This window comes from Elephantulus edwardii, unplaced genomic scaffold (assembly GCF_000299155.1).
Source record: "Elephantulus edwardii isolate Elephantulus edwardi_28Jun2011 unplaced genomic scaffold, EleEdw1.0 scaffold00054, whole genome shotgun sequence".
NCBI classification, from domain to species: Eukaryota; Metazoa; Chordata; class Mammalia; order Macroscelidea; family Macroscelididae; genus Elephantulus; species Elephantulus edwardii.
The window spans coordinates 11953151-11968918 of NW_006399804.1; the positions used below are offsets into that span (position 1 = coordinate 11953151).

At 40.2% G+C, this 15768-nt stretch overlaps 1 protein-coding gene across 1 annotated transcript in view; it reads left to right on the forward strand.

The window, feature by feature from the left end:
* Positions 1-9736: 9736 nt before the first annotated feature.
* Positions 9737-15768, forward strand: part of PDSS1 (prenyl (decaprenyl) diphosphate synthase, subunit 1) — a 52933-nt gene continuing 46901 nt past the window's right edge. The window contains exon 1 of the mRNA XM_006887108.1: positions 9737-9793. Coding sequence (XP_006887170.1) covers positions 9737-9793 — 57 coding nt within the window. The remainder of the gene's footprint in view (positions 9794-15768) is intronic.

The following is a 15768-nucleotide window of genomic DNA, read 5'->3' on the forward strand; positions in this document are numbered from 1 at the left end:
TATTCAACTCTTTAGTATCTTGAATTCTTCCTTATGCTTTGGCTTCTCTACACTCCAGTGCAATTTTCAGAGTCTCTTCTGACATCCATTTTGGTCTTCTCTTTCTCTTCTGTCTTTGCAATGACCATTTGCACCCTTCCTGGATACCCTTGATATCCTCCCACAACTCAGCTGGTCTTCGCTCATTAGTGTTCAAGGCCTCAAACCTGTTTCTGAGATGGTTCTGAAATTCAGGTGGGATAGTCATATTTTGGTTCCCGTGGACTTGGTTTAATTTCCCTCAGCTTCAGCTTGAACTTGCATATGAGTAGTTGGTGGTCTGTTCCACAATCAGCTCCTGGCCTAGTTTTCACAGCTGATATTGAGCTTCTCCATTGGTTTTCTTCCGCAGATGTAATCGATCTGATTCCTATGCATACCATCAGGTGAAATCCATGTAAATAACCTGCGTTTATGTCTCTTATAAAACGTTGATTGATTTATAAAGTCATTGTGCAAAATTCAATCATCCACTCCGAGTCCATGTTTTCCAACTACTGAATCTTCTTCTCTATTCCCAACTTTTGCATTCCAGTCACCCATTATTATCAATGCTTCTTGATTGCATATTTGATTGATCTCCAACTGTAAAAGTTGGTAAAAATCTTCTATCTCCTCTTCCTTGGCTCTAGTTGTTGGTACATATATCTGAATGTTAGTGGTATTCACTGGCCTTCCTTGTATGCGTATGGATATTATCATGTCACTCACAATATTGTACTTCAAGATGGATCTAGCAATGGCTTTCTTAACTATGAAACCAACTCAATTTTTCTTCACCTTTTCATCTCCAAAGTAATATATCATATGATCATCTGACTCAAAATGCCCATGTCAGTCCATCTCATCTCCCCAATGCCTAGTATGTCAATATTTATGCATTCCATTTCTTCCTTAACAATATCTAATTCCTACATTCATGGTTCTCACATTCCAAGTCCCAATCACAGTGTCTGCTTACAACTGTTCCTCTTCCTTTGTATTTCCATACTTGTAAGCTCAGCCTCAGTTGCCCTTTCTGTTATCTACATGTGTTCTGTTGTACATAGGGTTTTTAGAGGCCTGCTATTTCAGAAGTGGATGGCCAATCTTTCTTCCTGGTCTGTCTTAATGTGAATGTTTAGATTTAGAGACGTATCAGACAGACCAGCATTTTACAGAAAAGTGAAAGTTATATCCCTTATTGTGGAGTTAACCATTTGTATCAGTGTGGTCCCTGCCCTTGGCACACGTGTCTTTACCCACTTATTTCCCTGCTCCACAATCTACCAGGATACCCATCCACTTCTACCCACTCCCTTCAACATCCATCTCCCATTGTCCCACCCTTGATCTGCAGCGCGCGATCTGTTCTAAAGCCCCATAGAGGGAGAAATAAGGAAATCCAGGCAGGCAGAGAAGAAGGGCACCAAGGGTCCTTGAAATCATCAACCCACATTCCAGGTAAAAGTGGAGTCCCCAAGGCCACAACATGGGATCTGTTTGGGCCCTCGGGCCAAGAAAAAAAACCTATCTGCACACCAGCTCTACAGGACACATCACCTTCGCTCAGAAAGCATTGCCACTGAACTTAAGAGACACTGGTCACATCATAAGAGACTGTGTGAAGTTGAAGTATGTGGAATCACAGAAGCCAAGGAAGCTTCAGATATATAAGAATAACATTACTAGTACTTTATTCCATAAGAGATATACTACATCTCCCATCATTATTTGGTATTTTTCAAAAAACAGTGCTGTCAGAGGGTTTTAAAATTTTCCCAGATTTCTTGTGACACATGCTAACAGTGTCCTAGCACATATATTTTCAGGGAAGTGGAAAGAGGAAATATCCATATTTATCAGAAAATTCACTTATGAGAGAAAACCTCAGATTTTGCTACCAGAAACCATAGTTTGGGGTTTCTATTGTTGCCGTTGATTGCTGTCGAGTCGAGTGTGACTCATAGCAACTCTATGAACAAAAGACCTAATGCCCTTCCATAACTGTCATCATTTCAACAAGTTCATAGAGTTTGCAGAAGCATGTAGTTTAGGAAGTGGATGCCACTCCTGCTTCCAAACCTGTTTTACAACCAAACACTGTCCACAGTGTGAAACCATTCTGGTATTTGATACCACAATGGCACAAGGTTGAGCATCACAGCACCCCAGGTTACTTCATACTGCACATTGACAAAGAGTGATATCTTGATGTTATAAAAGATATAAATGGAACCTGTTTTCTTCTTTTTTCACAAAAGTATATTTTCCTTATATCTTTAGAATGAAATCATTCTCTAGGTCTAAGTACCAAAAAACACAACAGAATAATAACATTTCTCAAGATACAGAATTTAATATATATATCATTTATCAATAGATCAAACACACTAACTTTGAAAAAGTAATACCTACATATTTTAAGGCAAATACTACAGTAAGTTGGGGCAAGTATTTGTACTGTGAAAAAAAAATAAATCCTAACCTTTGAAACTGCTACAAGATGTACTCTTGATTTGAAAGGAGTAGGGAAGGCAACTGAAAAAATACAGTTTTTCACTTTACGAATATAATTTTCTTTAACAGGATCAACCGGCAACACAGCTGATAAAAAAACAAACAGACAGAGACTTCTTAAAGTTCTTACTTACTGCATATGTAGAATTAACATTCCTTTAAAAGGCTCTAATTCTTCAAGAAAAGGCATGTAAGCCACTCTCTTTCCTCCTTTGTCCTTTAAAGATCATGTAACAATCTTCAACAGTATCTAGTCAATATTTATATGATCAGTATATGCTACAGCCCAAGAGGATGGGAGATGGAAAATGCTTAAAACTGTAAGACACACACTTTTTTATTTCCAGAAAACAAATAAAATGTACATTTTAATAAATAAAATGAAAGGGAACTGTATTAAAATACTGAAATTATTATAACATTCAAATTAATGTCATTCAATCAACACTACAGACCAGTGGTACATGTTTTTCCCCACTGGAGGGTCTCACAGAAATGGACTAAATTATATAATTAGTATTATGATGTTCTAACATTTTGCTAAATCATATTGCCACTGAGTGAGTTTTAACTTACAATGACCCTCATGATGAGGTTTCTGAAGCTGTAAATCCTAACACGAGATAGCCTATCTTTCTCCCTCAGAGCCACTGGTGGATTTGAACTTTGGGAAATAAATGCACAGACCTTTGGGTTAGCAGCACAAATAACTCATGAGAGATTGACTATGCCAGCAGGGCACAAATAGCATAAAATGTGCATCAACAGTTGTGATTTTGTACTGATTAATCCACATCTGACAAGTCTGTTGTTGTTATGTGTTGTCGAGTTTAAGCCATTCATAGCTGATCCTCCAGAGTGTTTTCAGAGGCTGTAGATTGCACAGAAAGGAGACCCTCCACAGGAGAAGCAGCTGGTGGATTTGAACTGAGTGCTTTTGGGCTGGCAGCACAACTCCTTACCACTAGGCCACCAAAGAAAGCTCTCTCACACACTAGAACTCAGTAACAACACTGAATCTTTATGTTGTTGTGCCGTCGAGTTGCTTGTGACTCATAGCAACCCTATGTACAACAGCCCTAAACCCTGCTCTATCCTGTGCCAATTGCACCGTCTCCGGCACACCCATCCCGATTACCCCAGTCACTGAGTTAATCCACCTCATAGAGGGTCTTCCCCTCCTGTACTGTCCCTCCACCCTCACAAGCATGATATGCTTTTCCAAGGACAAATCCCTCTTTACACCATGTCCAAAGTATGTCAGACTTAGCAAAAAAATCCTTGCCTCCAAAGAGCAGCCCAGTTTAACCCTCTTCAGGATAAATCTGTTTGTTTCCTTAGCAGTCCATGGTAAACTCAATACTCTCCTCCAGAACCAGGGTTCAAAGGCATCAATTCTCTTTCTATCCTCCTTGGTCATTGTCCAACTCTCTGATGCATAACAAGTGATTGCAAATACCATGGCCTATATCAGACGCCCCTTAGTCTCCAGAGTGACACCATTGCTTTTCAGTACTTTGGAGAGGTCCCTAACAGCAGACTTTCCCATGGCAATGCGCCTTTTAATTTCCTGGCTGCTGGTGCCAAGAGTGTTGACTGAGGAGCCAAGCAGACTAACGTTGTTAGTCTCAATCTCAGTATCTTCACCATCCATCCTGATGCTGCCAATTGGTCCAGTGGTGAGAATCTGTCTTCTTGATATTCAGCCTCAATTCATATTGAAGGCTGCACTCCTTGACCTTCTGCAGCAAGTGCTTCAGTTCCTCCTCAGTTTCAGCAAGCAGGGTGTGTCATCTCCATAATGCAGATTGTTGATAGATCTTCCACCAATCCTGACCCCACATTTCTCCTCATAGAGCCCAGCCTCCTGGATAATCTGTTCTGCATATAGGCTGAAAAGGTATGGAGACAGGACACATCCCTGGCATATGCCCTTCCCAATTTTGAACACAGTGTTTCCTTTCTCTGTTCTTATGACTGCCTCTTGGTCCAAGTACAGGTTTCGCATTAGAACGATCAAGTGTTCTGGGATTCCCATTCTTCTCAGAGTCAGTCACAGTTAGTTATGATCCACACAGTCAAATGCCTTTGCATATTCAATGAAACAGACATTCTTCTGGTATTTCCTGCTTTCAGCTAAGATCCATCTAACGTTAGCTACAATATCCCTAGTACCACGACCCCTTCCAAAGCCAGCCTGGACTTCTGGCAGTTCTCTGCTGATGTACTGTTCCAGTTGTTTTTGGATAATCTTCAGTAGAATCTTGCTTGCATGTGAAATCAATGATACTCTTCTATAGTTTTCACACTCTATTGGGTCAACTTTCTTTGGGATAGGAACAAATATAGATCTCTTCCGGCCAGTTGGCCACGTGGTTGTTCTCCAGATTTCTTAGCACAACTTGGTGAGCACATCCAGGGCAGCATCTGTTGGCTGAAATACGTCAATTGGTATACCATCTATTCCTGGGGCCTTATTTTTTGCTATTTCCTTCAAAGCAGCTTCCTCCATCACCATAGGCTCTTGCTCAAATGTTATTTCATTAAATTCTTCTGTGTCTGCCAATTTCTTATGATACAGTAACTCAGTATATTCTTTCTGTCTTCTTTTAATACTTCCTGGACCATTTAATATTCTGCCCAAAGCATCCTTAATGATAGAAACTCGAGGTTTGAATTTGTTCTTCAGTTTCTTGAGCTTAAGAAATGCTGAGCGAGTTCGGCCCTTTTGATTTTCTGACTCCAACACCTTGCACATTTCATTGTAATATTTTGCTTTGTCACCCCGTGCTGCCTTTTGAAATCTTCTGTTCAACTCTTTAGTATCTTGAATTCTTCCTTGTGCTTTGGCTTCTCTGCGTTCCAGTACAATATTCAGAGTTTCTTCTGATATCCATTTTGGTCTTTTTTTCCCTCTTCTGTCTTTGTAATGACTGTTTGTACTATTCCTGGATGATACCTTTGACATCCTCCCACAACTCATTTGGTCTTCATTCATTAGTGTTCAAGACCTCAAACCTGTTCCTGAGATGGTTCTGAAATTCCGGTGAGATAAACTCAAAGTCATATTTTGGCTCCCGTGGATTTGGTTTAATTTCCCTCAGCTTCAGCTTAAACTTGCATATGAGTAGTTGGCAGACTGTTCCACAATCAGCTCCTGGCCTGGTTTTCACAGTTAATATTGAGCTTCTCCAGAGGTTCTTTCCGCAGATGTAATCAATCTGATTCCTATGCATACCATCAGGTGAAATCCATGTGTATAACCTGTGTTTATGTTTCTTATAAAACATATTTGCAACGAATAAGTCATTGGTTGTGCAAAATTCAATCATTCTATCTCCAGCTTCATTTCTGTCACCAAGTCCATAAAAATCTTTATAAAAAATTTAAAAACAATTCATGTCAAAACCCAATTCTTAAGGAATCACAATTTGCCATGAAATCTGAAATCGACAGAATCTGCTAACTTCCGTGTATACAACTATGGTTGAGCCTCCTTTCCACTAGTGTTACCTTAATAATTCACTGATTGTTGACCTAACATCAGGATATTTTCCCAAGTACTGTGAACCAAGACATGGTAACAGACCAAGTATTACAAGAGGGTAAGTAAAAAAGTCTCTGCAAAATGAGAGACACTTTTATTAAATAAAAATGAGGCTACTGTTTCCTGACATATTCTTCATCTGGGTCTAGACACTTCTGAAGGCTGTGCTTCGACTTCCTTAACCCTCTCCCCAAAGAAGGGTTGCACCCTTTTGATTTACACATCAAAATCGGCAGTTTTGAATTTTTCTTCTACTTTTCCAAGAGGGTAGTGTACTAGGGGGGAGAGTTGGGAGGGGACAAAAGTGCAACAATGAATGAATGGAAATCCAAAGTCTCTGTAAATTTTTACTAAAAATGAAATAATAAATTTAAATAAAATTTTAAAAAGGGGGAAAAATCGGCAGTTTTGGCATCCTTGAAGGATGTTCCTTTTAAATATTCTTTCTGTTTAGGGGACAAAAACGAAACCTCAAGGGACAAGAGCAGGGCTGTAGGGTAGGTTTCCCAATTAAATTCTCATAAGACAGACTTTGCTACTCTCGAATGCAGAGCACTTAACGTTATTAAGACGGGGGAAACAAATTTCCTCAGCACTACTCTGACCTGTTTCTCACCAATGATTTTTTTTTCAAACTTTTTTATAATGAGTCCCTGTGATCATTCTGTGTCCTTTGAGAAAGCATCAAGATTACCTCTTGGGTATCCCAGAAGCAGTCATAATAACCTTCTCCACCCTGAATTTAAGTAACTTAGCAGATTCCCTCACAAACCACTGCTGAGACTGGATGTTGCTTTCTCAATTATCTTGGTAAATCCAAGCATCATCACTGGTTACAATTTACTGCATGAAAGGCTTCATTAGTTTTGATCTTGCTTAAAAGACTGATCTTGCTGAAATGCACACTCTTGGTATATATCCCTTTTTTCTCACATTCATGGATCAGAGACCTGTTTAAACATGGGTTTGTTTTTTGATTTTTTAAAAAAACAAAAAACAACCCATTTATGAGTAAGCTGGAATCCCAGCAGCATTATTTTTAACTTATTCTCATATTTTTCATCATCTCTTAGCTGTAAGAAATTGACAAGGAAATTTTATACCTCGAAAAGAAAGTGAAACCAAGGTTTTCCATGGAGACATGGCTGATGAAACTGTGTCTCGCATGTTGTAAGGAGGGGCCAGTTCTTGGAGAAGGACATCATGCTTGGTAACATGGAGGGTCCATGTAATAGAGGAAGACCTTCAACAAGATGGACTGACAGGGAATGTAACAAAGGATTCAAGGCTGTCAGAAATGGTGAGGACGGAACTCGATAGGGCAAAATTCTGTTTTCATGAAGCCATTATGAGTTACCATTGGCTCAACAGCATACGATAACAATAACTTAGATGTAAAGGAGGCTGGGTGGCACAATAGGTTATGTGTTGGGCTACTAACCAGAGGTTAACAGTTCAAATCTACCAGCTGCTTCATGGGGAGAAAGACGAACTTTGTACTCCTGTAAAGACATACAGTCTCGGAAACCCAAAAGAAGCAGGATCTTCAAGTAAGGAAGGACTCCACAGCAGTGGGCTTGACCTTTGGTTCTTAGTTGTAAAACATTGCCACCACATGGCAATACGGCAAGAAAATGTCTTGAAGTATACAGCCAACTTCCCAACATGAAATGGCAAAATTGGAAAAGACTTTTCATTTCATACTTACTCTTTTTTTTTTTTAATAAGTAATACTGTGGGTTTGGACCCCCATGGTTCATGGGAGGGGGGAAAAAAAAAACAAACCCAAACTTGGCAATGTGCTCTTAAACACAACAATCTAGGAAATCCTATGGGGAGAGAGGTTCCATTCTGTATATAATGTTGCTATAAGTCAGAATGGACTGGACACCACACAACTGATTATTTAATTTGTATTAAGGGCAATTTTAAAAAGAGAGGTCATTTCTACACTGTGCACAAAAGGAATGTTTTATGGTGACTTACCTGCACACCTGGGACTTACCCCTCATTCTTCGCCTAAACCAAAAAAGTAAATGTAGCTCGCCACCAAGTCAATTCGCACTCAGGGCCAGTCCCCCCTTAGGACTGAGATGAACTGCTTCCTATTATTTCCAGGCTATAGGCTTTATGATAGCTAATGATCTTTACTCATAAAGCACTCTACACTGCATGTTGTCAACCTAGTATTCAGGACCGGGGGAAAAAACCCAAACCATTAAATTCACATTCTTTTAATAAACTTTTTTATACCAATGCATCATTTCCAATAAAAACCTGCATGTATAAAATATGAAAAATAATGTGTTCAGCTATAGAGCTACTCTTTTATGAAAAAAAAAAAAAAGCTGTTGAAGAACCTATCACAAAGCTACTTCTTCCAGTAAAGTGAACTTTTTCGAGACAGTATCTTTTACTTCTGCAATCCAATGCTTACACTCTTGTGCACTGGCTCTATGTTGAATGCTCATTTCACAGATTTCATACATACATCGTCTCTCCCGTGAGAAAAACAGATCTGGCTACATAAAGGCCTTTCTGATCCATATGGTGTACTAATCCTGCACATTATCCATTAAGACCTGAGTGGCTACAAGAAGGTGCAACATATGTGGCCAAATATTAAAAATGTCATACAAACACAGACGTAAGCAAGATTGCCAAACCATCACACAAATCACATATACCTATCATATTTTCAGAGGAGACCGTCCAAAAGTCGAAAGAGGAGGCTAATCGGGCATCTCTTTCACAATAGCCCGGCTCCTGTTTTGACTTGTTATAGGAAAGAAGCGCGCCGTTGGCACTTGCTTCAAGAACAGATTGCAACAGGCAGCAAACGCTGGCGTGGTCGGTCGCAGCCCAAAGATAAAGACAAAAGAAACATAGCCTCCAGATTAAGAAGTTAAGCAGCAATCTGATTCTCTGACTCATGCCTCTGCCTAAGTAACACTTAGGAAACGAGTCCGTGACCAGGCGCCTGGCGCTCAGTGATGTTCTTTTGCTACTAGCTGGTCACCAAAAGGTACATTTTTGTTGTTACTGCGATAGTTTTGTGGATCCTCAGAGAGGCCGGGAAGGACTCGGAGTGACTCTCAGCTCCTCCCGGGAAGGCTGGTCTGGAGGGAAGGGGCCAAGCCCGTGCTGCCTGAGCTGCTCGCTACGAGCACATTTTGCGCTCTGAAGTCTCCGCTCGGCGCCTCCCGAGGCCCAGCCCCAGGGAGGAGGGAGAAGGGCCCGGGCCGGGTGGGGACGAAGCGCTTCCTGTGCCAGGTTTCCGGCTCCGGGTCTCGGGAGGAGGACCGCCCGCGCCCTAGGCGGAGCTGCCACCGCTGCCGCGACTTTCAGACTCGAACCATGGCCTCGTGCTGGTGGCGGCGCTGCAACTCCCTGAGGTTGACGGAGCGGAGCGCGGGGCCCGGCTTGCCGGGACGTGCGCGGGCGCCCGGGTCGCGCTCCCCTGCGGGTGCCCGAACGCAGGTAAGGCCGGGCAGCTTGCGCCGGGCCCGGGGCGCAGAGGTCACGGCGCCAATGACAGCCGTGCCGCCGAATGAATGGGAGCGAGCAGGCATGTGCGCCCCGGGCCCGTGCATCCCAGTTCCCTGGGAAGGAGATATGGGTCAAAGACCACGGGTGTGGCCAGGGTAGGGCATGGGGGGTAATGATGACAGCTGCGTGGTAGCACAGGACAGAGTAGGGGTGCCCCACGTAGAGATGCAAAGCGATGTCTAAGTGATTTGAGAAGGAAGCAATAAGGAGCAAAGTCCCAGATGAAATGCAGGAGTAGCCAGATTGCCTCCTTGGAATTTAGCCGGTGGAAAAGCCTGGAGATCATTAGTTACGTTGGGCTTCAGAGGACAGAATATACCTGGAACAAAAGGTACTTTGAGAATTCTAAGATATCGAGACTCACATTGGCCCGGGAGTAGGTCTCGTGGAGCATGCTGGATCTGTGATCAGTGTTAAGTTAGACAATTTGTCTATAGTAGGTCAGTAGAAGGAGAAAAGGTACAAAGATGTCAGAAGGAGGAAAACAGATCATCTTTGATTTGATGGGATTGCGAGTCACAATCTTGGCACCCAGTGACTTCCCAACGGCTCCCCACACTGGGCTTTATCTCATATTTCTCTTTTGCCAATCCGTTTAGCATCTGTAAATAGCTTTTGTGTGTGTGTGTGTGTGTGTGTGTGTGTGTGTGATTTCTGCCCCTTGTGCTGGTTAATTCCTAGATGTAGGAGTTCTGTTGGCCCAGTGGCAGGGAGTTACCACCAACCCAAAGACACCAGCTATTCCATGGAAGAAAGATGAGCAATCTTCAATAAGATTTACAGCCTCAAAACCCTCTGGAGGGTCAATTCTGAGTCAGATCCAACTTAATGGTACATAATAACAGTGGGATAGACTCTACACCCCACAGAGATCTCTAGCAACATCTCCAACAAGCACAACATAATTGTATTAGGGTTGACTTTCTATCTGAAAACTACCCCTACACACACACTCTCTCTTACTGAATTAAAGACTCTGGCTTCAGTCAAATTTGATACACTTCAATCCAACTCCATTTGTCAATATGAAATAGTAACATTTTATGATATGTATATCTATAAATGTCTATTTTGTATCAACATTTATGCATGTGGACTAAAATAGACATTGGAGAGATAATGGCAGCAAGTTCCTGAACTGGGTAGACAACAGTTCAGGCACCCCTCAGAGATGTTTTGGTTTTGTTTCTAGACCACTACAATAAAGCAAGTCACATGACTTTGTTAGAGGATGTGGTGCAGCCTCCGTCTGATGTCACTAGGTAGTCCTTTGACATTGTCTTTTGTTTTATATATTTTTAATTGATTTTCATATAATAATACCTTTATAGTATGTTTCATTCATATACATTGTGTTTTATACAATCTTTCATTTACATTACATTTCATACAATGCTTCATATATATTTTATTTTACATTATTTTTTTAATATGGTAGTTTATTTACTAAAACTGAATACATTGTTTTTCATACCAGATCCTTCCCATTTCCCTCACACACACCCCCATCAAATTGTGGGACCGCCAATGAATAATCCACTCCACACATCCTTACCCCTCTGCTTTCACCTCCACTCCCTTAAATTCTCATACTGGTTTTATACAGTATTTGTCCTTATGGTACAGCATAATGCCCTACAGTTCCTCCTAAGTTAGGTAGGAATTTACAAAATCTTTGCTCCTAATATTTTCTTGATTCTATATGCACCATGTATCTTTTTCAGACTCAATAATAGTTCATGGCTTTCATGTCTTCCTTCCTGACCACAAGGGGAGATTACACTGTTGACAACAATATATTTCTGATTCATGTGTTAGTGATAATTTTCATTACAAATTAATATAATTAGCATTCACGTGTCTGACTCTGGCTTACAGTGTTTTGGTTACTTTGAGTCTCTTAGGGCCTCATACTCCTGGGGTTTTAAGAGCAAGAATAATAAAGCCAGCTCTGATTTCTTCACTAATAATAAAGCTAATCTTGCCAGAAGGCAAAGAACAGTATGCATCTGTCAATATTTTTTTATGCTTACCCAGCATTTTCTTTTCTTTTAAGAAGTAGATTTGTAGGAGGCAAGGTGGACTCAGAGTTTATGATAGAAAGGTAAAAATAGTATGAGTTCTGGGAGAAATGGGTGTTGCTTCTGCTCATAGCAGCGCACCTGAGTGTCACAGCTCAGTTTCCCACAGTCCCTTTTCATATTTTACTGCTCTGAGTGTGTTTAACCCTCCTTTTGGAAAATGTTGCCCTAAGGTATTCTTGAAGCAGAAAATCACTTACTCCACTGATATCATATTAAATATATTGAGCTAAAAGCTTTACTTATACTGTAAAATAAGCTCAACCTCTCCATCAGAAAGGTATACAATGGAATCCAACTAGAAACTGTTGGGATTTAAACAAAGTCTGTCTTCCTAAGAGCACTCGCCTTTAGCTATGTAATTTTAACCCTTCACTCCATGGTGGAGGTATGTGAATAGACCTCAAACTCAATAGTCTGCACACTTCCATTAAATGCCCTTATTGATAAGTTGTTACTGTGATTGTCTTTGAGTCGAGCACGACTCATAGCGACCCTATGAACAAAAGGCTTGAAGCCCCTCTACAACTATCGACATTTATCAAAGTTCATAGGAGTTTCTGGAGGCATGTTGTTTAGGAAGTGGATGGATGCCACTCCTGATAAGTAGTGTGGTGAAACATAGAATTCATAAGAAGTTATCCATGAAAACAGAATGTACTAAGTTAAATGCAAAAAAGGAGAATTATATCCTTGTTTTCTTGTTTGTTGCTGTTGGTTCCATTTATGGCAACTCCAAGTGTGTAAAGTAGAAATGATCCATAATGATGGTGAACATTTGGGCAGAGATCACTGGGCTGGTCATCAGTGTCATACTCGTTTGTATCACCCAGGAATGGACGTGGTAATTGCCTAGAAGAGTGTAATTGTTCTTATTGGTATTAAGAAACAAAGATTTCCCTTAACTGCTAAACTACAAGTTAGCAGTTAGAACCCACCACACGGTGCTTTTGAAGAAGAGGCCTGGTGATCTGCATCTAGTAAGATGACAGCAAGGAAAATCAGCCTCATGGAGCAGATCTGCTCTGTGACAGTTGTATCACTGGGAGTCAGAGTGGGTTCAGCAACATGGCAACTCAGCCTGGCTTCAAGGTCAACTTTTATTGTTCTTTTATCATTTTTTAACAACTGGTGTGATTATAGGTATAATTATTTTCTCAGAGTTTTGTATTTTATTTAGTATTCTGCTGCTTTGATACTTGGAAAGCTAAATTCCCAGCTTTAGAAATAGCTATCAGTTGGAGACTACTTACAGCTAACTTCTTTTCTCTCTCTCTCTCTCTCTCTCTCTCTCTCTCTCTCTCTCTGTGTGTGTGTGTGTGTGTGTGTGTGCGCACGCACGCGTGCGTGTGCGAGAGTTGATTTTTAAGAAATTCTGGGGTTTCTTTTCCTCCTCTCTTCCTCCTTTCTCAATTCTGTTGCCCCTCTAAGATCTAGTTTATCTCTGGATAAACCTTTCCACTAGTGGTCATGTTTGTCCTTAATTGTCCTTTTGTGACTGTCCTATGTCATTCAGCATCATTTGTTCTAGTTTATCCATGTTATGCAGTATTTCACAAAAAGCTTGACCATTTTTCAGTGATGCATTGATACTCTACTGTGTGACTGTACCACCGTTTCTTTAGCCATTTGTCTGTTGATGAGCGCTTGGGTTGTTTGCACCCTTCTGCAAGTATGTTGTTTATGTTATAGCTCATATTTCTTTGGGATGTATACCTAGAGGTGAGGTGGCTGTTTATCTCTATTCCCAACTTTCTAAGAAAGCACTGTAGCTGCTTTCCATGGTGGCTGGACCATTACCCACTTTGACCAGTAGGTTATGAGAGTTCTAATTTCTCCACACACTTACCAGCATTTGTTGATTGATGTCTTATTAAACATTACTCTTTGTAAGGAGCTCTGATGGCTGCATAGTAAAGAGTTACACTGCCAATCTAAAGACACATGGTTGGAATTCACCAGCTATTCCGTGGGAAAAGATGGACAGTCTCCTCAGTAGTTATTGCCTCTGGAAATAGGCTAGAGGATCAACTTTGAGTTGGTTTCAACTTGGGGGTCAATAATGACAACATTTTTACTTGAGCGAGATGATCTCACTGCTGTTTTGGTTTGTTTCTAACAGATAATGACCCTCCATATTTCTTCATGTTTTGTTGGCTCTCTCAATGTTTTCTTTGGTGAAATGTCTGTTTCTGTCCTCTGCCCATTGTGTAAATGATTTATTTGTCTTTTTCTTATTGAAGTGTTTTCTCTAAGTTTTAAAATTTAATCCCCTGAGATGTGTCATTGCCAAATATTTTTTGTCCCCATTCTGGGTTGGAGTTGTTATATACTAATGAGTTAGAACCAACTCATAACTAACCCTTCCATGAGTTTTTGGAGACTGAGAAGAGATTGCCCATCTTTTTCCTGCAAAGTAGCTAGTAGATTCGAACCAAGTGCCTTTGGCTTGGCAGCACAATTCTTTACCCACTAGGCCACCAGAGCTCCCCTTTTGTAGATTGTTTTTACCCTCCTCTTCACATTCTGTAGGGGTTTTTTTGTTTTTGTTTTTCCTTCCTTCCCTCCCTCTCTGATAATTCTTTTAATGTACACAAGAAATCATCCATCTTATCATCCCTCCCTCCCTCTCTCCCTCTTTGGTAATTCTTTTAATGTACACAAGAAATTAATTTTATGTGGTCCCAACCATCCATCTTATACTCTGTTAAATAAGTTTTTTGAGTTATATTTTATGTTCTCTAATTATACCATAGTTAAGGGCTCCTAAGTTTGTCCCAACTTTTTGTTTGATGTTCTTTATAATTTTAGGTTTGACACCGATATCTTTGAAGGTCTTTTGTATCCTTGATTAGATTTATTCCTAAATATGTCATCTTTGTGGTGACAGTTATAAATGGAATTGTCTTCCTTACTTACTTTTCAGAGTTCTCTTTGTAGAGGAATCTGGCTGATTTTTGTGTGTGGATACATGGATACTTCATATATTAATGCCACTTTACTGAATTGGGCAATTAGATCCAATTATTTTCTTACTTAGTCTTTGGGATTTTCTTTATATAGTATATCATATCATCTGCAATAGAGAGAGTTTACTACTTCCTTTTTGCCAGTTTATGTCTCTTTTATATGTCCTTTACTTGCCTTATTGCTCTGGCCAGGATTTCCAATACTGAATATTGAATAGAACCTTATCTGGTTCCTCTTTGGAGGGGAAATGCCTAGAATCTCTCTTCACTGAGACTAACCATTTTATTTTTAATAAATGCTGTCATTATGTTGAGGAATGTCTCTTTTTATCCCTGTTTTATTGAGTGTTTTTATTAAGAACTCACTTCTTGCCACTGAGTCAGAACCAAGGCATAAAAGACCCTCCATTTGATTTTCAAAAACTATAAACTCCACAAGGGAGAGTTGCTTAATTTTTTTCAGAGAGACACCTAACGTAATTTGCACAATTAAAAAGCAGTTAACATTTGAGTTAGCAGCCCAGCTTCCCCTAGGACTAGGCCGCCAGGGCTCCTCTTAGGAGGAAAAGGTTTTGAATTTTGCCCAAATGCCTTTTCCTCATTAATTGAGATGATCATGTGATTCTTTTCCTTTATTGTATAGATGTAGTGGACTATACTCATTCATTGTTTTTCTTATGTTGAACCATCTTTGCATACCTAGTATCAATCCTACTTGCTCATAATGAATGGTTTTTGGATATGCTGTTGGATTCTATTAGCCAGGATTTTGTTGAGAATTTTTGTATCTTTGAGGGATATTGGTCCACAGTTTTCTTTTGAGTGATATCTCTACCAGACTTGGCATTAGAGTTATATTTGCTTCATAGATTTCATAGATTTGTTTCATGCATTCAATAGAGTATTGAATATACCATTGACTGCCAAGAAAACAAACAAATTCATCCTTAAAGACAAACTGGATGAAATATGTTTACAGCATTGAAATCTATGGGGGAGAGAATAGTCTAAAAGTATTATATTTTAGGGCATTATTTTTATCGTAGGAGTATGCAATGAGGGTTGTAGAGTGGATTATATTTGG